Raw genomic sequence first — 22,949 nt, forward strand, 5'->3', positions numbered from 1 at the left:
ATTTAGTATATAAAGAGTTCAAAATAACCACAAATGACCTTGAGAAGTCAGCAGAGCTCAAACTGCTTCCTTAATCTGACAAGCCTGAAGTATTACTGTAATTTGATAATAATATGAAGGGAGAAAAGTAAGACTTCACACACAAAAGTAAGATTTCACACGGTAAAATTAACTGTGTTGATGTAAGAGTGGACGTGGTGCAAATGAAAATAATTAAACCCTCTAATATCTGCATTTAAGACTTTAAGATTTAAACGTTCCACCTTCGCCTTCAGACCATTCAGAACATTAATCCTCCAAATATATCTACATTTATATGTGATATTTTTTTCTTTTTCCGTTTGCTGTACTTGGCCGGTGAAGTGCGCCGAGGTGTGACCTGCAGTTTCGTGAGGTGCACACTCGGGATGCGGGGCGGCTCTTGTGTGATTTCCACATTTGGTTTGAAGTCATGTTTTACTGCCCGGTTAAACTCAGAAAATCACTCCTGGGCTTCAAAACAGTCCTCGCATGCACTGTCAGCAGGTCGAGGTGCTGTGTGTGTGTGTGTGTGTGTGTGTGTGTGTTGGTGACGTACAGTTTGGACATCCCCCTCTGAGTCCCGAGTGTTTCAGGCTCTCACGTCAAGCACTGCAAAGCTAACAGCTCTCCTTCTTTCTTTCTTACTTTCTTTCTTTTTTTAAATTTTTTTTTTTATTTTATTTTGGGACGAAGCTGCTCAGCGCCACGAGCAGGACTTGGCAGCTTGGAGGTGTCACAGTGTGTTACTGTACAAACACTGTGCGGTAATAATAATAATAATAGTAATACATTTTATTTGTTATGGCGCCTTTCATGGCACTCAAGCTCACCTTACAGTAAAAATAAATACAAAATACAGCAACAGCAGAAAAAAACAGCATAAGAAAAACATCATAGAAAAATAGCATAAAAAAACATCATAGAAAAATACAAATAAGCAAAGTCGGGTGGAGTGAGCGAGGCACTGTAAGGTACTGTAAGGCACTTCTGCTTAGGAAACTCCTCTCTGGATAAAATTCAAATTGAACAGAGGCATGAACTATTTCCCCATTCTCTATCACAGCTTTACATAATGATGTACTTCCAACTATATTCGGTTCACAGAGGCATTTCCATTTCATATTTCAAACACTGGTGGCTCCTTCCTGGGGAAAAAAAATCCTCTACTGGGCATGATAAAGCATTTTGTGTTTCATATCTATTTGTGATCCATCGAGGAGGAACTGGTTAGTCACCAAAACGTTTGTAAAAATATAAATTAGACTGTAAGACATGTCTATGAATGTTTTCTGTAGGCGTGTGTGAGGGCAGACGTCAGCTGGAACAGGACTCAGTGTGAGATCACGCTGTGGCAAAGACGCTTCAGCGCGTTCAACCTGTGAAACAGCGTCTACAGGCGGACTTCCTCTTCAACACCTGGTTTTATCTGGAGGGAAACCGACCTGCTGGATGGGATCATGTGAACGAGCTCCACCGTTTACACACAACAGTGATGCATATAAATATATTTTTATTTTTGTGCGGCTGAAAATAAATAAACAGGGTGCACATGACAGAGAGAAACACCCCGTGTGCACCGAGCGGCGTGTGCACATACCTGTCAGATGAGTGTGTGTGTGTGTGTGTGTGTGTGTTTGAACCGTGTGTGTTAGAGCCACATGCAGAACAAAAGTGAGTTTTTCAGTCACTCCAGTGTGTGAGTAACAACTTTCCTGACATTATCAGAAATGCGGTTAAAACCCCGCCCACCTGGCACTCTGAGAAGTTTCAAATAAACACTCAAGGTGGAAACACACACACACACAGTCAGGGAGTCTATATGCCAACATTTCACTCAGTCTGACCTTCTTATCTGCATCAGCGTCCTGGAGGGATTCTGGGAAAAGGCCAAGATGAACCTGCACATTTTCCATTTCAAAATTCCAGACTTTTCCAGATATTTTGGTGGATTTTTTTTTTTTTTTTCAGATTATGTTTAACATCTCAGACTCCTGATAGCAGTCAGAGTTATCATGCATGTAAAGTAACTCGTCCAAGTGTTTCATGAGACACGAGGGTTTGGGCGATTTGTCAAATTTCCCCTCCAGCTGAGTCAGTCCAACATCTGGTGACTGCTGGTATTTTGGCTGTGGAGGAAGGCCTCAGGAGACCAGATTCTTTGGGTAACAAACTAAAAAAGGTGGTGTTGTCTAAATGTTTATCAGTGGCAAAAAAACAGGAGGAACTCACTTGGACTTGTTGATGGTGCGTTTGAGTTTCTTCTCCAGCTGCTTCATGCGGCTCATGGCTGCCGTGTATTTGGCCGCCGTCTCCTTGTGCAGCAGCTCGCTCCTCGTCTTCGTGTGCTCCGCCTCCATCACCTGCGGCAGCCAATCAGAGAGCACGTTTACATGTGTGTGTGCACGGGTCCCAACAAATGTTCTGATTCAAACTCTCCGTAAACACCGGTGACAGTTGAAAAGAGACGACCTCATATCACATTCATATTATTTTTGACCTTTTTGTAAGATGTGGTAAGTTTCCATCATGTTTACAGCTGAAGAAATATGGATCTGCCTCTGATTCATGATGCATGCATGTCAGCATTTATTGTATACCGTGTTTCTAATGACAGCACAGGTATTACTGCACCTGGTGACTAGGTGTGTTAAATTTTGTCTGCATGAATAGGAAGACAAACGGCTAACAGAAAACCCAAAAGCAAAGACAAAAACGAGTTACAGCTCAACTGGATAATGAAAAACAAATCTCAATCGAACATGCAGTGTCCCTGGCGCCCGCTCCTCACCCGCTGGGTGGCGTGGTTCAGCATCTCCTGCCAGGCCGAGTCGAACTGCCGGTTGTCCTCCTCCAGCAGCCGCTGCTCGGCCAGGGAGATGGTCTCCTTGGCCGCCCGCAGGACCTCGGTGGCCCTCTGGAAGTCCTGCGTGGCCTTCTGGGCCTCCAGCTGGGCCTGAGGACAGAGGAGAGGACACCGGTTTAGGTTTCGGTCACACCAGCGTTACAAAAAACCTTCACCTCCCTATATACACACACAGGGTTGAATTGTTGTCAAGTCCTACAGGTATGATTTTTTGCAGTTAAATGGTTAAATCAACAGTTTAAAGAGTGTGCAGTTATGCAGTTTGTTAACTCTGACCCTCTGACTCTCCACAGGAGGCGCTAAAGAGTCTGACGGCCACAACAACCTGTCATAAACGTTGCGATTCTTGGCGATGCAGTATCAATACTTGGCGTCCATGCATTGATAACGATACTATCCCATATTGACTTTTTCCCCACCCCTACTATCAAGCAGGTTTATCTGACAGCACAAAGCTAGGAGCTTTCCTCAAGCATTTGTGAAGCACTTTGTAAGGTGGATTTTAGATAAAGATTACTATGACTATAATTATTACTGTTAAATGAGGAGTATAACCATTGAAAGCAGGTTGCCTTGATCATTAATAACTTCACAGAGTCGAGTCTCTGAAAGTGATCGCAGTTTCTCCAGAAAATAAACTGAAACCATCGTCTGTCACTTTAAAAGCTCCAGTTATTGATTTTAATGGTTTTCATCTATGGACATTAATTCTTGTGTCGGTGTCATTTCAGCTCTTCTTTATCTTTTATTGTGCTGGATGCAGCTCACATGTAAGGAGGTCCATATTACAGCCACACACACACACACACACACACACCCCAATCGACCAGCTGGGCCAAAAATAACACCATCAGATTTGTGAGAGTAACAGCTTAGGTGGCTTTCATACCCAGGGCTGCGTTTGCGTCAAGCGGACTGACAAAGTTTGATTCTTTGAGAGCGACTTAACAGGATGAACAAAGTAACACGCGACTCAAATGAACCGGGACCGCGGCACGTAAACCAGAGGGACGTGCCGCTTCGATTTGATCAGCGAGGGAAGCGTGTAAAAGAGATCATACATGTAAACACATCAGGTGTTTAGGGCTGTAGTCAACCAGAGAAAATCTTGGTCAACTAAAGTCCTGAAATTTCGACCAAAAGTCGACTAATCGGGGGGCGGTGGGAATCCAAAAAAAAAAAAAAGTTACTATTATTAGATTAATTCACTGGGCAGTAGCCTACCTGGTAGCCTTGTCCGCTTAAATAAATTATAAATAATCATAAACAACTAGTATTTGCAGTATATTAAATAGTTTTTGACCTAATTATTTTGCACTGAATGACACACTCCAGTCAGTCGGCTCTGACACGCTGCATCACGTGCACCTACGCAACATCATAGCCTGTGATTTCTGAAAATAGTACTATGTCAAGCTGCCGGCGTCGCCTGCAGTTATAAAACAATTATTAGACTAAAACTTTGAAATATGCCCATTCTGATGTTTATACTCAAAACTGACGGAGTTAGATCTATTTTGGTAAAATGCTGCCACACTGACGACGTCTTTGACAGGGTAGAGGACTAAATGTTCATTAAATGCTCTTAATTAAGCAAATAGTCGGAAAACCAGGCCTAATTTTTTCTTCAGTTCAGAACATACAGGCCTGCCTGTCTGTCTCCAGTGGGTTGGGCTAATCCAAAATTGTGAAAACGAGGGGGGTGTTCTGAAGACAGACTGTTACCTGTGAAACAGGCTGTTCTGAAAACACCCCCATCAGCACTTAGTGCTTTACTCCTGATAAAATGAACACGGCAAATAATCGACCAATCAGATTTTGGTCGACTAAGAACATATTGACCAATAAATCGACCAGTGACTAGCAGACTACAGCCCTACAGGTCTTACATGTAAACACATCAAAACAACAAGAAGCAGCAGGAAGCCAGCAGCCGGTAACGTCTGCTAACTGGGAACGTCTGAGGACGATGTGCACCTCAAGGACAAACTGCACCGCGGGGTGTGTGAGGTGTGTGTCCCACTGCAGCATCACCACACACACACACACACACAGACATCACCTGGCTAATTAACGTGAAGCCACACGAGCAGAGCAGCTAATAACACGAGACAAGGCTGCCGGTGCCTCACAATGTAAAGGAGCACATGCTGTGTGTGTGTGTGTGTGTGTGTGTGTGTGACTGGTGAATGTGTGTGTGTGTGCAGCCTTAAAGTATGAAATTAAACTGGGAAAAGGTCCAGTTTTATTTGGCACAGCAGCACAGGGCCGTGTTATGCACTGATACTGATGTATAATGTCATGATAATGTCATTTATTTGTTTACAACTTCAGGGGAATTAGATCGCAGTTTGTTTATTTTTTTTTTCTCAATATTAACCTAACCCTAACCTATGACCCCCCAGTCCCACCCAAACAAATAAAAATATATGTTGTTTTTTTTCCCCTTTTCAGTGCATCACACATTCTCACTGACATCTGAAGGAAACATCAGGATGTCCCACAAATATGACGACGTTTTAGGGCCACAAAAAAATTCCGAGATTAAAGTTATAAATTCACAAAAAAAAAAAAAAAAAAAAAAAACAATCACAAATTTATGAGAAAAGCTGGCTGTGTCTCAGGCCTGCAGCTGATGATCAAATTCTACTTTGCAGTGGCATTTAGGAACAAGGAGATCCTGCTGATCTGAGCCCAGAATCAGCAGATTGTTTTCTTCTGAATCGAGTCACAGCAACGTCTCTTCAGAGTCCAGATGCTGAGGAGGAGATTGGGGTTCTGGGCTCAAACCAGCAGGATTTGCAAATATCTACAGAAGTGATTATTACTAGGAAGACTATATGTACTTGCTATATTGTCAAAAGGTTATTTTCAAGGTTTTTTCCCGTAAATTTGTGACTTTAATCTCAGAGAATATTCAGAAATTCTCACAAGTCAAGTTTTTTCCTTGAGATTTTATCTGCCGCTCCACTGGCTCTGTAATCTTTTTCTCCCTACAGAGTAAACTGTCCTGAAAATGAGACCCGGCCCTTGTGTATCAGGCGGCATGAAGCATCTTTCTCTACAAAAAACACAACTTTTTATGATTTGAACGCCACAGTAAGGAGCTTAAACTCGGATATTCTGATATTCCTCCGCAGTTTCATTAAATAAGGGCCTGTAAACTCCTGGTGGATCTGTGTTCTATGGGTTTGGACGTCGCCGACAGAAAAACGAACGGTGTGTGTGTGTGTGTGTGTGTGTGTGTTTCAGCGCGCTGCGGCGTGTCAGCACAGCACATTCACGTCTGCCTTCTGTAACATCACCGCCCTGCAGCAGAAACAGCAGCGCAACAGCTAAATAAGGCTTTTCAGCTGGAGGACTGTGTGTGTGTGTGTGGGATGGTGTTAACAGCACTTAGCTAATCCTATCCTTCCCTCTGCTAATCTGTCAGTTGGAGCCGACAGTGCTGGATTTAACCCAAACTAAGGTGTTTGTTTGCATGTGTGTGTGTGTGTGTGTGTGCGTGCGTGCGTGTGTGTGTGTGTGTGTGTGTGTGTGTGCGTGAACGTGTGCGATTGCAAATGTACACCGTCACACACGATGTCGAACGTCTCAAAAACATTAATGCAAACACGACAAATTGTCACTGCTGTGCTGGAGCAAATCCCAGCTCATCTCTCTCGGTGTGCGTGTGTGTGTGTGTGTGTGTGTGTGTGTGTCTGCTCATCACAAAGTTTTCTCTCCGTCTCTGAAGTTTTTCTCAGGTTCTCAGGCCTTCCTCCGCTCACAGGAAGAAGAAGTGGACAGTCCTGACCCAGTTTCGGTGTACAGGTGCCTGTCTTGCTCTCTCTACCTGTCTCCTCTCTCTCTCTCTCTCACACACACACACACACACGCACACACGCACAGAAAGCCACTTCCCCCTCTTTGCCCTGCAGTGTTTCCCTGCTCTGTGTGTTCTACTGTGGGCCGGTGTGTCGACACTTTATTCACTTTTATTATTAAATTAAATGTGACTAAATGTAATGTGAGGTTATTTCTGCTGAGTATCAATATTACATCAATATCGTGATATGAGCCTTGATATCGTCTGGGATCATAAAGACTTTAAAGATGTTTGACCGTTGGGGTTTTCATGATAAATGAACGGCTGCTCTGCTGATGGACCTTCATTCGTTCTAAAGCAACAAAACACAACAACTCAGCCGCGGAAAATGTTTTATCGTCGCTGCTGAGCTGATTTCCAGCTGCTCCTGAGATTGTGTTTTCAAAGCAGAGATTTAACATCGGAGTCTCAGGCGCTCCCTCCCTCCTCGTGACACCAGTTTACCAAACATGGCGGCGAGGCGAGTTTCGATTCGAATCTGCAAAATCTGTCATGGAAACTGTCAGCTGGAAGTTCACACGGCAGCAGGAGGATCATCTGAGCCCCGAACCAGGAGCTGTGCTGCTTATCCTCCTGAGACCCAGCCTATATGTCGTCTGTAGTGGACATCAGTTGATCGTCTATATCCTTTTACTCATTTGAGCTCCCCTATCAAGTCCTGGTGTACAGAGGACATCCAGGCCTTTCCAATGATACCTCATGTGATAAGGTGGGATGAGGGGAACACCCACTTTCTATTGAGCAAAATGGCAGCTGCAGAAAAACGCACACGTCGTGAAAAAAGAAACAGGAAGTCAAATACTGTTTAGCTATTGGTTTTTACTTATGAAAATTTTATATTTTCTTGTTAATGGCATTGATTGTCTGTAATTGATTGTTCTGAATTGTTTTTTTTTTTTTATTTAAATTTAAAATTATGTTTTTTACAGTAAAATCCACTACAGTGGACGTACTGTAAAATCTTAAATAAAAATATTGTTGTGAAATTCTAAATTGTGAGTTGTTGTTTTAACTCTAAATAGACAAGAAATAAACTTACTTATCAAAACAGACCTAACAATTCAGCTGCCAATGAATGAGCAGTAGTATGCCTGTGATAACACAGATTGAAAAATAAGCCGAAGTGATACCTCTTCTCTGAATAGACAAGCTAAGCCAGTGTGCTGCTGTTAGCCAGTGAAAATACTCACCGGATCTGCATGATTCACACAAGTCACCCAAATGGCCACGAAAAAAGCGGGTTGCGCTTTTCGGCGTGCTGTTTGCATCCTGGGACAAGAACCGACTTTCCACTGGTGACGTGCAGGAAACAGGTGAAAAGCTAAATCCTTGTTGCACTGTCACCTGGTCTCTGTGTTTTCAGATGCGGCGGCGTGCGGAGCTTCACTGCCTTCCGCTGCGTGACGGCCTGAACGTGACCAAACAAAACGCTGAGCTGCGTTTCTCCAGACGCCACAGAGCTCCTCATTGTATTTCCACCAAAACAAAGCAGCGATTGAGCCACAATGGAATGCCAGCGGAGTCACCGTCCAATCAGAGTCTGCTCCTGAAATGTGGGCGTGGTTAAGGTTAGGGAGACCGTCTGTGTGACAGTCAGCTACGACACATAACCTCATCTTCATCCTGTTTATACGCCTACTTCAGTTTAATGTGTCTGAAAAACACCACAGTTATTATTACAACAGAAAACTGCTTATTAAGAAGTATTTTAACGATTTACCATCATGGTTTTCCTCGACGATTCCACCAACTTTTATACTTGCCAACCCAAAAGATTTTTTCAGTGCATCATTTTAGAAAAAATACAAATATAACCCTTGAAACAAAGTGTGATCTGACTTTCAGTGCAGTGAAGAGCCACTGAATGATTTAGAATGAGAATCACAGCACATCAATACTGAAATGACTCCTTGTGACAGTCACATGGATTCGATATAACTCTGTCACCCAGACGACTTGCTGAGTAGTTTTCATACTCGGTGATTAAACACACACACACACACACACACACACACACACACAGCATATGGACCGGGCAGGGAGGCCGGTGTGTGTGCTGAGAAGATCCAGGCCTTCTCTCCATATTCTCTGGAGGAGGTGTGACGAGGAGGCGAGTGACTGCAGTCATTTCTTCTCCTCCTCCTCCTCCCCCTCCTCCTCCTCCTCCTCCTTCTCTTGCAAGAAGTGGGTCGGCATGTCACGTTGGCCACGAGATTCCCATCCCGCACGTGCTCTCTCTCTCTCTCTCTCCCCCTCTCTCTCTCTCCCTATCCCTACGTTCCCCTCCTCACTCCATCAGCAAATTCATCTGGCATTATGCTTCATCTGCTTTAGCTAAGAACAGGCACTACTATGGGTATATACAGATATAGATATACAGATATGAATATATGTAGAATAGAGAGAGTGAGAGAGAGAGAGAGAGAGAGAGAGAGAGAGAGGGTGCCATACAAACGGGTGTGACGGCCCATTACCCCGAAACCCCAATCGTCTGACCAAACGTCCCGCTGGGCTGGGAGCCCATTAGTCTGAAAACAAACACCCCCTCGCTCTGAACACACACACACACACACACTCTCTGGAGTCGCTGCGGTTCAGTGACGGCCCGAGTTAATCTGAGTTTTGCCTCCGTGCCAAGAAACGCATCCGCCCCGTTTACCCTTTAAGCCGCAACCCGAGGAAACCCCGGCCCGGACTTTACCGAACTCACCAAGTGGACGGTTTTCCTTCTACAGGGGGTTTTCGGTTTAGCGGGCCAACAGATTAATGAGGTTTTTCAGAGCACTGGGGTTTCACAATAATGGGACAGAGAGAGAGAGAGAGAGAGAGAGAGAGAGAGAGAGAGAGAGAGAGAGAGAGGGAGAGAGGGAGGGAGAGAGAGAGAGAGAGAGAGCCAGGGTTTTTTTTTTCATAATGTCAGTACCCAAACGGTCCAAAAAAAACAGTACAGACAGGTTTTCGGGATATCCTCCAGTTTAAACATCCACATTTTTCCAGACTTTCATGTTCATTTACACAAATGTTTGACTTTGGTATGACTCTGCATACTTTGAGGCTCTGAAGAAGAAAGTGTTTATCATCTTCCATTCTTCTCAGAGCTGATTTAGCGGCCTTATTATGAGCTCTGACACGTCCGTGTTAAAGGTTTATTGTCTCAGTGGAAAGTCACTGTGGATACAGACAGAAAAGCGAGCTACACAGAAAAGGGGTTAATGTAAAATGTAAACTCTGGACTCAGGAAAAAAAAACCTGATGTTATGGATTATTGAAGGAACAAGCGCTTCTCGGTCCTCCGCTGCAGGGATTCAGGCGGCACGGGAAAACTAACCCACTTACAGCCGAGAGAGAAAGCAGGCGGCAGGCGCTGAACGACCTTCAGCTGCTGTGAACGAGGGAAAGATAAATCCAAGCAGATCTGGAAAAGCGTACTTTTGCAGTTTGTCATGTACTTTAATCTTTGTTGTATTATCATCTGTACTCGGTATTTAGCTCGGGTCTTATCTGTATTCTTGTCTCATAAAATCGCTGCTGCACAGCGCGTCCCAATTCCCCAACAGCGATCATTAATGTTTCATCTGCTCTACTGTACTTGTTCCATCTCTTGCTCTTATTATTCCTTCTTTAATTATGTCTTAATCTCGACGTGTGCGCTTTGGTTGTGGTACTTCTGTTCTTTAAAACGGGGCTTTGGGAAGAACTTAAATTAATGATTACCTGTCCTGGTAAAGTGACAGAGCTGCAGGGTTTGTGAAAATGATGATTATTTGGCTCGATCTTGTGACCGGGACCTCCTGCTATCATAACGTCTGGACTCGTGACGCAGGGAAAAACTCATCTGAAGCCACATCAGACAAAATATAAAAGGTTTCAGTACCAAAGTTCAGTGCCAAAATTCAGTGATTACTTGTGGAAATCATAGACAGTTAATTGTCTTATCAGTAAGAGATTTGATTCTGGCAAAAGAGTGATCTAATACTTCCAAAATACCTCAGAAATCATTACAATGACGACTGAACTCGGTGGAAAATACATAACACACTCTTTGGGGGCCATGTTGGATGGAAATCATCACTTTTGCTAATGAGAAAACGCCATAAACTGTTTGAATCCCGAACCTCCAGCTTGACTCAGCTCTGATTGTTCTAATTTCTTCAGAGCTGAAAAGTAAATATGATCTTATTCTGTCTATCTCTGGTGAAATCGCTCTGCAACATGAGAGGAATGAGACCCGCCTGTCCGAGTGCAAGTGAATGCAGCATAAGATGACACGGCGATCTTCTATCGGGTTGCCCAAGCTGCCACCCTGAAAACAGGCCACCCCAGCTGCCAGCCCAGGCCACCGCTTTAGCTCCGCCCCTGGTTCAGACGCGGTTTTTGATAAATCTGATCAGCTGACCACCGTCTGATTAGCACAGCGGCTAACATTCCTGCTGTAAAGGCTAATGGTAGCAGTGGCTGGTTGTCACATGGTAACATCAACACGTTGCTAAATTAGCCTGTTTATTCAGGCTAAATGAAGCATCATTTGCATATGAGGACTTCTTTAATTTGATGTATTTCCTGTTGAAGCAGGTTGGAGAGGCGGGGCTTCACACACGGCGAGGGGCGTGAAAACCAATCAGTGATCAGTTAGAGGGAAAAAGGCAGGTTTGATTGATTAAAAAATGTTATGTTTTCATGAGTTGACATTTCTGTTCACAGTGAAAAGCCAACATTCCTCTTTATCTTTTTCATTTCTTTCTCCGTTATCTGCACGCGGTCGGAGGCGGAGCCAGCTGTGGCTGCTGGGAGATGCAGGACTGACGCAGCTGCACACAAACTGCAAATGAAAAGCCAAAAGGCACAGAATTAAAAAAAAAAAAAAAAAAAAAAACACTTTACAGCTCAATAAGAGAGCGGCTGCAAGGCTTTTCTGAAAAAGGAGTGAACAGCCGAGCTCTGAAGGACGGGCAGTCCCGCTGCTTCTCTCCTCCGCCTCATCAACCCATCAAGAGAGAGAGAGAGGGACTGTTGTTTTATTCTCCTGCAGCTCCATCTCTCTCTCTCTCTTTCTTTCTCTCTCCCTCTCTCTCGGCCGAAGGCGAGTGAAAACATCAAGCCCATCACGGCTCGGCTGGCAGTCGGAGCCTCCGGAGCCGCAGCAGAGGATGAAAGAGTCGGCTGTGATGTGAAGAGCCAAGAGGAGGAAGAACAGAGAGAGGGGGAAAGAGGGATGGGAGGACAGAAACGCCGAGACGGAGAGATGAGAGTCACGACGCGGTAAAACTGGACCAAGCCGGGAGAGAGACAGAGAGGCAGAGAGAAAGATGAACGAGGAGATGGAGAAATAACCAGCCCGGTTTTCCTAAAATGACAATTAAAAAGAAATAAAAATCATTGCAACATAAACAACCCAATCATACCTGCTGCACGGTACAATACACACCTGTGATGACCGCCCAATCAACTTTATTCAAAGTAAGACACACCCTTTAGTAATAAAACATAGTCCGTGTCAAATTTTAAATAGTAGATAGATAATTTTAAGTCAATATCTGATACAGCAGCTGATGTATCCAGGTTTGTTTCTGGAGCTACTTCAGGTAAGAAACGGATTCATCCACCACAGTGATATTTTAATTATCATTATTATTTTAGCCTGTTGCCCACAAAACCTTCCTCTCTTAACTTTAACATTTTTCACCTTTTGATTTTCATTATACTGATGAGTTATGTCTCTACAAGCGGCCGCTGGCTAAAAGAACGTCCTAATAAAACTCAAAACTAGGAAACAAGTCCCTGCTTGTGATGTTTTAGTCTTATATTGCATGTAAATTTCCAGAATTTGCTGCATATAATTCAGAATTACTCACCACTGAGCTGTAAAGCAGCTATAATTTGTTCTTTTCTCACTTTGGAGATAAAGTTATCATGTACGCTAAACTGTTAGCGATGACCTACCAGCAACACGTGGATGATTTTAGTTTCTATTATTATTATTATTAATAATAAGGCAAATGTAGCTGTATTCTGACACACACTGTTTATCACTACCAAATTATATTATTACTATTTTTTATTTTATAAATTGATGTATATTTATATAAAAATGTCCCCGTTCCTGCACAGTGGGTGGTGTGAGACGGGGCTTCACTGTTTCCTCTGGTTTATATGAGACTCTATGAGATGTGTCTGTTTGCTGGTCGCAAAACAAATTTGGACAATAAAGTTCAGTCTTAATCCTACTATTTATGTACAGTTTCACTTCTTAACGTGTTTAAAAGCTCCTTGTTGAGGCCGAGCAGGTGGCAGCTGGGCTCGGCTCTTACTTCCCTTTCTGCTGAATTTACTGGAACTGAACTTTGTTCTTTCACCCTCGTCTCCGTCCATCTTTCTCTCTGTTTCTGTAAAAGGTTTCATTTCTACAGCACCAACAAAGTCCTGAAGCGCTGCAGAGGATTAAAACAAATTTTAAAAATCGTAATAGAGAATATAAACACACACACGTCAGTGTCAAGCGACTAAGACAAAACTGAAATATCTCTTCCTCCTTTCTCTCTCTCTCTCTGTTAGTTTCATTTGTCTTCATCTGTCTCTCTCCTTTTCCAGCCACCGCCTCCTTCTCTTAATCCATCTATCATTTCTGTGTTTGTCTCTCTATGTTGCTCTCATCTTTCCTGTCTCCTCTCCTCTCCTCTCTCTCTCCATCACGGCCCTCCTCAGCATCACTCCGTCTCTTATCTCTCGCTTCACCCTTCATTTTTTAATCACCGTGCATGCCGCCGGTGCGATTTTTAAACGAGAAGCAGCACAAGCGGATGGAGAAGTCCAGCACAAGTCATAAAATGAAGCCCCATCTCTCTCTCTTTTCTCTCTCTCTTCTCTCTCTCTGCAAGCGGCAGAAAAGGTGATCTGACTCTGCGGGCTCGCTTCAATTATTCAGCAGACTCTTACACGGAGAAAACACACCTCGTTAGCCGGCAAACAGCGAGATGAACAGCGGGATTACGCAACAGCCAGCGCTGCTCTCCGAGGAGAGACGAGAGGAGGAGGCGGGAGGAAGAGAAAAGATGGAGGAGACGTTTCTTCTCCCCGTGTGCTCCCTTTTTTTTGGCAATAAGATCACATTGTGCAGCCACATTTACACCAGATCTATGTCTTGTTTCTGTGCTGTGATCAGACACCAACATGATGTGGGGGGTTTAACGTGAGGAGGGAAACAGGAGGCAGATGAAGAGAGACGTGAGCACAACAGCAGGGCTGGACTTTAACTTTTTCGTAAATGGCGGCTGTTCGCTGACATCCATGACATCCACAGCTACGTAAAAAAAATAAATAAATAAAAAAAAAAAAAAACAGTTTGGAAAACCTGCAGTGGAACTTATTTTTCCTTGCACACTTTCATCTTCCTCCATTATATCGCTCAGTTTTGTTTTACTGTAAATTTTAAGCCTCCGAAAATTCAACGTCGCATTGATTTCAAGATACTGAACATCTGCTTTTGGAAACTTCAGAGTAAATGAGCGTCGGCCTTCAAGAACTCACACCGGCTGAAATCTGAGGCATAAAGAAAGAGAGAGAGAGTGAAGGAGAGAGAGGAGGAGGAAGGAGGACAAATGGAAAACACCTCGGTGATGACCAAAACCTCTGAGGCTGAAAGACTGATCAACCAAATCTCCTCCTGATTCTTTGGCATTTACATTTTTCCCTTTCCATATCTAGATGAGATTGGCCAGACAATATATTTTTTTTTCCTTTTAAAAGAGAGCCTCCATCTTAAAAAGTGACCCAGGTCGGATAACGCTCCACGAGAAGGAGCCGGCTTTTAACTAGCTGAAATAAAAAAAAAAAAAAAAAAAAAATGCAGCAAGGCAGGCACGTCCATTACAGATGGAGGTCGCCGGCTCTGGCGCTGTTAGCACGCCGTCCTCTTTGTCCCGTCATGCTCGGCTGACCGCGGCCCTCGCCCGGCCCGGGTCTGAGTGCCTGTTTATTCCAGGAGAGAGGCGGGAGGAAGTGGCCTAGATCTGTGAGAGCGCCCGGGGCCTGAACGCACCGCGCACGACCCCGAGGCCGGCCGGCGCTCGCTCGCTCGCTCTGCCTCTCATGTCTGCTTCACGGTGTTTTTCTTGGGCAAATTAACCCAGATAAGCCCTTAGAAGTAGGACTGCTGCACTTTATACTGGTTATCCGCAAAGAGGGCGAGTTAAGGCTCGGAGTCGCCGGGGCTGGACCGATGATGGCTCCTCACTCGCCACAGCCGGGAGGGGTTTGATTTCATTCAGCTTTCAGTGCTGGAGCACGACGAGTTTTAGTGTCCCAAGATGGTCCAAATGCTGTTTCAGAGGCTTTTTCACCGTGAAAACAATAATATTTTAGGATGACAACAACTGAATCCTTATAATTGTTTGGGTCTGACGTTGTTCGAATACACAGAGGCTGAAAAACAGTGCAAAATATCGATTACAGGCAACTTCAGTACAAAAATATGAGCCCCCGAGACTCGCTGCACAAAAATCACTCATCCTCTCACACAACGTAAGAGTTTCCAGTCAAAACCAGTGTTCCCAGTCATCACCCTGTCAACCCCTGCAGCTGCTTTCACACTTAAAATCACAGCTCACGACATCCGCCACCGAGGCGCGGCTGCTCATGACGAAAGCCGAAAACGAGATGTTATCATTTCAACTGAATTTATTCTCGAATCTAAAACTAAAAATATTCTGATTTCTCCCCGTTAAGGCGGCAGGAGAGGATCTGCTTTGGTATCGCTGAGCGAGAAAGCTCAGCGGCGTGTTTCAGCCCGAGGCACGAGAACCATAACAGATGTGGTGGGGATTTATTTAAATATTCTTGTTTCTGTCGAGCATTATTTTCAACTGTTTTACACCCCAAACTCATCATGTCTCTCTCCGTACGGGTTTTCCATATTAACCAGAGGTGCTGTCATTTGCAAAGAAAACCAGAAGGAGCTTGACCTGGATACCTGCAGCTGATGCAACACAGGAGAGTTACACAACACACACACACACATACACACACACAATAGATGCAGGGCAAAACAGAAGTTGATGGTGCATATCCTGCGAACAAGACATTATGAAACTGAAGTCAACACAAACACAAGTCGACACGCACAAGCAGCGGCTGAGATGTGACGGCTCTGGCCTCAAGCGAGCATCTCTCACCTTTGGACGGGATCTGAAATGCAGCGGTATGCCCCTTTAACCAGCCCGCTGATGATTACCGCAACACAGCAAACTTTAACTGACCCTCGTTAAATTTTGCGATGCCGCGTCCCAGTTCAATGGAAGCACGTTTTCATGTTTGGTTCATTTTTCCAGGTGAGAATAATGCTGATAAAATGTCATGGGCATCAAAAAAACAAACAAACAAACACCAGCATCCTGGAGTTTGACAATCAGAGTTATTAACTTGATCAGCGGGTCTCAATCTGGGATCCAGGGCCCCCCAGAGGTCCTTGAGGAGGTTCAGAGGGTCCTAGAAAACTAGGGAATATTTTAATTTCAGTATGATTTCATGAACTGTAAGTTAGTCCAATGAGGATGCATGAGAATGAGCTCTGATGTGCATCAGAAAGGTCAAGAGCCACTAAACAAGAGTCACTCACGCTCTCCACACACACACACACACTCGTCTGCATAGTAATGCTGCAAAATGTCCGTGTTCACAGGTCATTTACTCTGATACTCTGTGTTTAAATCCTGTTTTTCCTCGAAAGAAGAGGAAAAAAAATCTGCCAGTGGGATGAGATAATCCCACTTGAATTTTCTTCTCTGTCTTCTTCTGCCTTGTTTACAGCAGATTTATACTTCCCAGAAAAATACCTGAAACAAGTGAAACTGTTCTGGATTATCATGTATTTTTTTTTTTTTTTTTTTTTTTTTACCTTTTTTGAAGCACAGCAAGATTTTAACTCTGAAAATGAAGCCAAATATCCTGTTAATCTGGAGGTTTCTGCCCAGTGGAGTCACTCTGGTGGCGACTGGCTGTCACTCTCATCACGAGTCTCTGTTATAAATGTCAGCATGACGTGACTGAATACTAAAATGAGAGGCGACAGCCAGACTCAGCTCTGATGTGCACCGAGCTGAGAGGCCTAAACATGCAAGACTCTAACTTTTTTGTAGAGAACAGATTTAGTTTATAAAACAGGAAATAACACCAACATGCAAGGGCTGTTGGGTAAAAGGGGCAGATGTTTATATCTGATAGCCAGCAGTTCCTCAGGGTAGAAAAGCCGAGCACAACAACAGGAAGCGTGAAGTGATGATGTTCATTTGTTTCTGTGTGAATCTGATGTGAGGAGCAGAGAGCGTCGTGTCGAGCTAAAGAGACTGGAACCAGATTTGTTTGGTTTCTGCAGAAACTTGCTCCCCCAGTGAAGCAGCAGCAGGCCCAGCTGCATCGGGGAAAAAACACAACATGCAAAGGGTTTGAAAGCAGCCCACGCAGTGCTGAGCAACACTGGAGCCCAGCGAGCGCAGGGCGGCTGCTTCTCCCTCTGAGTAAACTCACTGCTGCGGTTTGAAGGCCGCCGCCACATTCAAGCCCTGCTGACACTCAACAGCCGAGAAAAAAAAAAAAAAAAAAAAAAAAATCACAAATCAGTGAGAGGAAAGCTTTTCAAAGAGGATGATGAGATTGTTAATTTTCTCATGGACTCCTACAGTGGAGCTTTGCATTCATTTCAAGGGCCCAAGACTTGAAATGAAATGTATTCAACACATAAAAGAACAGGCAGACTTTCAAGAAAATAAAAAATTAAATTAAAAAAAAAATTAAAAAAATAAGAAAATATAAAATAAAAATAAAATAAGAAAATTATATTAAATCAAATTAATAAAATAAAAAAATAAAAAAATGAAGTTAAAATAAACTAAAAATAAAACAATGATTTTTGTAGCTGTGCCATCGTGTCAGCAGCTGCCTCTCGACTCTCTGAAGTCATGAGTCAGCAGCCGCAGGAGGACATGAGGCATCTGCAAATTGTCTGCTGTGTAACTCTGATTTCCTGCTGGAAACTTACTGGGGGCCAACGGGCAGAGGAAGTCCAGGCTGCTGCTGTCAGTACTGTAAATCCTGCAGTACAGTCTGGTGCAGGGCAGCAGGAGGTTAAAGGTCGTTTCCCAGGCTACAGCTGGTTGCACACGTACACAGAATCCTAGCAAACTCAGACACGTGTTCAACAGCACAAATTCAATTAGACCAACGTCCGGCTGCAGCCTCTTAAAATCAGACACATGATTTTCTTTGTACGTGACGTGCAATCAATTAATGGTGCAATAATATTCCTTGTTGTAAGAGCATTTCTTAAAGAGTTGTTAAACCTGGGAGAATTTCATCAGTCTGGGTCCAGTGGAGAGTTTTAGTGTCCCATGATGGGCTGAATGCTGTTTCAGAGGCTTTTCCATTGTCACAAGAATTGAATTCTGCCACAAAAAAACACTGAATCCATTATTTTTGGGCAGGAAGTTGGTTAAATTTCAAGATAATAAACACTGGCTTGAAATGTTGGCAGCTTCAGTGCAAAAATATCAGCATCTGCCTCCAAAATCCCCCCCAAACAGACTGACTGTAGGCACACACACAAACACATGGAGACGCAAATACATGACCAAGTGTGTACACACAGTAAACGAGAGGAGAAACAGACTCAAAAAATGAACATGCACACACACCAGAGCTTGAAACGGGCCTGATGTGTTGAACCCAACCCTCCATACATTTATACTGCAGGAATTCATCTGTAACCCTGTTCAGATGGATCAACGGATGGATCGAAAATCTAAATTTCAGGCAAATCTATCCAAAAACTCAATCCGCAAATTATTTCGTCCATCAGAGAACGAAAACTGTAAAATCTAAAACCAAAAACCTGAGGCTAAAAATCTCAAAATATCATGTAAATATCATGTAAATATCATGTATGCTGTGAGTTTGTAATGACAAACATACTTGCATAATTTACCAAGCGGGCATAAGAAAGACACACAGCCCTGAGCACACACACACACATACACACACACACACACAAATCACATATAATCTTACTGAGTCATGCATACAAATGGGTACAATAGGAAACCCACACCCAGTCACATAACACTGTGTCAGAGCTATTATGCAACAATGGGCTAACCAATGTCAACACACACACACACACACACACACACACACACACTGTAGGACATTGCAGTTTACCCACAAACACTCACACGCGTCCCTGGAAGCCAGAATATAATCAGATGGCGTTAAGAAGGCTTGCAGCAGCTTCCTCTCATTCACTCCCCCAGATCCCACCCCCCATCCCTCCATCTGTACATCCATCCATCTCTCTCCATCCATCAGCGCCATTCCCGGTGGCCACTGTCTGATGTGTCGTGCTCTGCCTGCCAAAACCCCCTCAGTCCACGGGGGGTGGGAGGGGCGGCACAGAGGAAGAGAAAATGAGACGGGAGAAAAGAGGGGAGAACGAGCCAGAGAGAGAGGGAGAGAGGGAGGTAAAGAATGACCGAGCAGGAGAAGGATAAGGACAAGGGAAAGAAAATACAGAAAGTAGGAGAGAAAAGCTTGTATTGTGCTTGTATTCTGTGGGAACATCATAAAATAAATGAATAAATAAAATAAATGCCCCAACCTGTGTGACAATGTTAGGGTCACTGTGGGGACAAAAAAAAAAGAATTTAAGACTCAAGTGGTAAATTTATGAGGAAAAAAAAAACAAAGAAACTTTAGTGTTGAGGAAATCCTGGTGAAAATCCAAGGAAATCCTGATACACGGTGAGCGGCAGCGTCTGCGGCGTGAGGCTGAGAAGCCGCAGGAGCCCGAAGCACGAGCCGCCAGTCTGAGTCAAGTTTCGGCTTCGGCCTTGGAGCAGGACCACGAACCAGACCGTCTAGTTTCTGTGTCGCTTCCGTTTTTATGGCTAAACCTTTCCTCCGTTATCCGAACCTTCACCGAGGCTAAACCTAACCACGAGACACTAAAGGCAAGAAAGCTCAGTGCACATCGCCATCAGACGTGAAGGACCGTTACAGGCAGAGATGGGATCAAGTCACCCATGTGCAAGTCTCAAGTAAGTCTCAAGTCTTAACCTTCAAGTCTCAAGTAAGTCCCAAGTAAATTTTTCTTGGGCAAGTCAAGTCAAGTCAAGTCACAGGTTATGTCAAGTCAAGTCAAGTCAAGTCAAATCCTGTAATAGATCAAGTCAAGTCACATTATTACAATCTTACCTGCAGAATCTGGTCTTAATAAAGAGAAAATCTAAGATATTAGTAACTATCAAATAATATCATCGGCCAATTTAGTTAACCTGTTTATAAAATATGACTTTTTGCTTTATTGCTCTGTTTTATTGATCTGCTTTCCTAGCGTCAATCAGGCCCTACATCATGCACTAACTCGCCAATAGTCAGTAAGAGACTGTAAATCACACGCAAACCATCTCGTACCCATGCTTGTATCAAGCTAACGTTAGCTAAGCTGACTATCAATTAACAGGGTAATAGGCTGTTAGCTAATTTACAAGCACTTACTGGGCAGAGCGGCTCTTCAAATGACGGACCGCCAACATGATGATGACTGTCTGATATGAGGGGCGTGTCTCTCCAAAACCTAAGGTAGGTAGTGGAGAGGGCATGACTGATTGACAAGGTCGTTATCCAATCATTACAACACCATTCCCAGCGTGCGCTCTAATATCGGGTAATATTACAGGCTAGAGATATTATTTTATATTCAAACTGAAAACATGAAGTGAACAACAATCAAGTCATTCAAGTCATCGAGTCTCAAGTCGAGTCAAGTACCAAGTCTTAAACTTCCGAGTCCAAGTCGAGTCTCAAGTTTTTTATTTTTTGTCAAGTCAAGTGACAAGTCATTAAAACAGCGACTTGAGTCGACTCAAGTCCAAGTCGCAATGACTCAAGTCCCCATCTCTGGTTACAGGGTTGGTATATGACGCCCTGGGTGTGAGAATGCATTGTGGCACTAGTGGGACAAAAGAAAAATAAAATAAAATTCTGGACTTCACGTCGTCAAATCTCACTTCTCTGAACATGTCAGACAACGATGTTTAAAGCCAGCCGATCGAAAACCACCAACTTCTGCTTCATGATTCATGAGCATGATGCTAGAAATCCCTGATGCCCTGATGCCGGCGCCCAAAGAAGGAAACGAGGCCGGAGCTTTTAGCGGCACAAGCCCGCGCAGAAACAAGACCAAAGAGCCTGATGTGAAGACTGAATAAACAAAATGAGAGTCATGAGAACGCATGCAGGACGGACGGAGGCTCTGCAGCACGAGAGGAGCAGAGAGCACGGCAGGTCGCAGATGGCCTTCACTTAGCGGCGGGGGCGGCTCGACACAGCGGCAGTCGACGCGACCCGCAGAGCGACAGACGGGCCGCTCTGCCGCTCCTCCGCCAAACAGGGCAGGGAGCCTCCGAGCGTCTGACTGGCACGCGGCTCCTCATGTCTGGAACGTTCCGCGGTGAAGCAGCGTGACATCCTTCAAACCTAAATTATCTCTGGACTGATGATTTTAATTTCCTGCTGGCAGGTGGACGCATTTACAGCTTGGTGGCTAAACACTGACATGAACGGAGAGATTACGGTGTAAAAGAGCAACAGGCTCATATGTGGCGTGTGCATGTGTGTGTGTTAGGGTTTGACATTCACAGCAGACTGAAGCTGCTGATTGGCTGAACATGTTTGGGGTTCATTAGCCTTTAAAACCAACGGGACCAGCCACAATCTGGAGGTGCAATTTTTCACGGCGCAAAATGGTGTGGCTTTTTGTTTTTTTATGGTTTTTATAGCTCACTCACAGATGTGTTAAGGTCCCCAGATTTACTTTACATTTACATTTACATCCACTTCAGCAAGAGGTGTGAGATTTGTTGTCAAATGTGCAGCCTGTTATTAAGAAATGCTTGAGGCTTTTTGTGTATTTGGACCCTCTTTCTCGAGCACAGTGTATGATTTCGTTAATAATAAAGTTAACAGTCCCGTCTCTGCAGAATCTATGGACGTATGACAGTTCATCAGAAATGAGTCCAATGTTTAGATTTAATATTTGTAATAAAAGAGTAAAATGGTTTCCGAAAAGAATCACAAGAAGTTAGTATTTTGTGCAGAAATTATTCTTGTCATGGTGGAAAGACACACACACACACACACACACACACACACACACACACACACACACACAAATAAAGGCTGGATAACAATAAACATATTCATGCTAAGAATCAGTGCAGGCAAACATCAAACCAATGCATTAATAACCCAAATATCAGTATGTAGAGGAGTGTGGAGAAATACTGGTACTGATGATAAGAGTGATATTTAAAAACTGAAATATTCATGTCATGCACCTGTTAAATCATTTGTTTCTCTGTTCTCATTTTCTCTTCCTCCCCTAATAGCGCGCGCGCGCACACACACACACACACACACCTGACATGGTTCCAGACTCTCATTACCTCGCTGATCTTGTATTTTCATGCCAAGAAAGAGACCAAACCCACAATAATCAAACAATAAATGCATTTCATGGCATTTTCTTCCCCTTCAAATGTTCAACAGATGTTATAGTAATATCATTATTGTGAATTCTTGTTTTAATCTGATATCAGGACGGCTATAATACAGAGAATAGCCACCTCTCTCTCCTGGGATTCAACCTGTTTCTCAGTCTGATGCTGCAGGGTTTCATAAGCGCTGACTCCACGTCTGGAGGACTTTCACTGGTCTTTGTTAGGACGTTTTTTTTTGTTTGTTTTTTTTGCGGTGCCGTTTCTACTGCTCTCAATAAGGCAGGTGAGCTTCACCTTGTATGGATCTTTGTTGGTCTCATGGCAGAAAGTGACAGCGTGGCTCCGCCTCCCTCCGTGCGCCAGCTGTCTGACTGGACGTCAGGGAAGCGGCGGCGCTTTTGGCTCCCGCCTGCCCGCCGACACCGAGCCGCGACCATCCCATCCATCAAGTCCAGCGTGTCTCCGTCTGTCCTCCACCCGTCCGTCTGTCCCCTCCCCTCCCTCCTGACAGCGATCTGTTCCAGCTGCATCACATCGTCACCCGCCAATCCACCGTCCTGTAACACCCTCTCAAGGGTCGGGGGTTTGCTCTGTTGCTTCTCCCTTTCCTTCCTTCCTTCCTTTCTTCCTTTCCTCTCCCCTCCTTCCTTCCTGT

At 44.1% G+C, this 22,949-nt stretch overlaps 1 protein-coding gene across 1 annotated transcript in view; it reads right to left on the reverse strand.

Annotated features, from left to right (window-relative positions):
* sh3bp5b (SH3-domain binding protein 5b (BTK-associated)) overlaps positions 1-22,949 on the reverse strand; it is a 51,183-nt gene that overhangs the window by 8,571 nt on the left and 19,663 nt on the right. Inside the window, exons 4-5 of the mRNA XM_030072156.1 lie at positions 2,810-2,974; positions 2,251-2,381 (exon numbers count right to left, since the gene is read on the reverse strand). Of these exons, the coding sequence (XP_029928016.1) occupies positions 2,251-2,381; positions 2,810-2,974 (296 nt within the window). The remainder of the gene's footprint in view (positions 1-2,250; positions 2,382-2,809; positions 2,975-22,949) is intronic.

This window comes from Myripristis murdjan, chromosome 16 (assembly GCF_902150065.1).
Source record: "Myripristis murdjan chromosome 16, fMyrMur1.1, whole genome shotgun sequence".
NCBI classification, from domain to species: domain Eukaryota; kingdom Metazoa; phylum Chordata; class Actinopteri; order Holocentriformes; family Holocentridae; genus Myripristis; species Myripristis murdjan.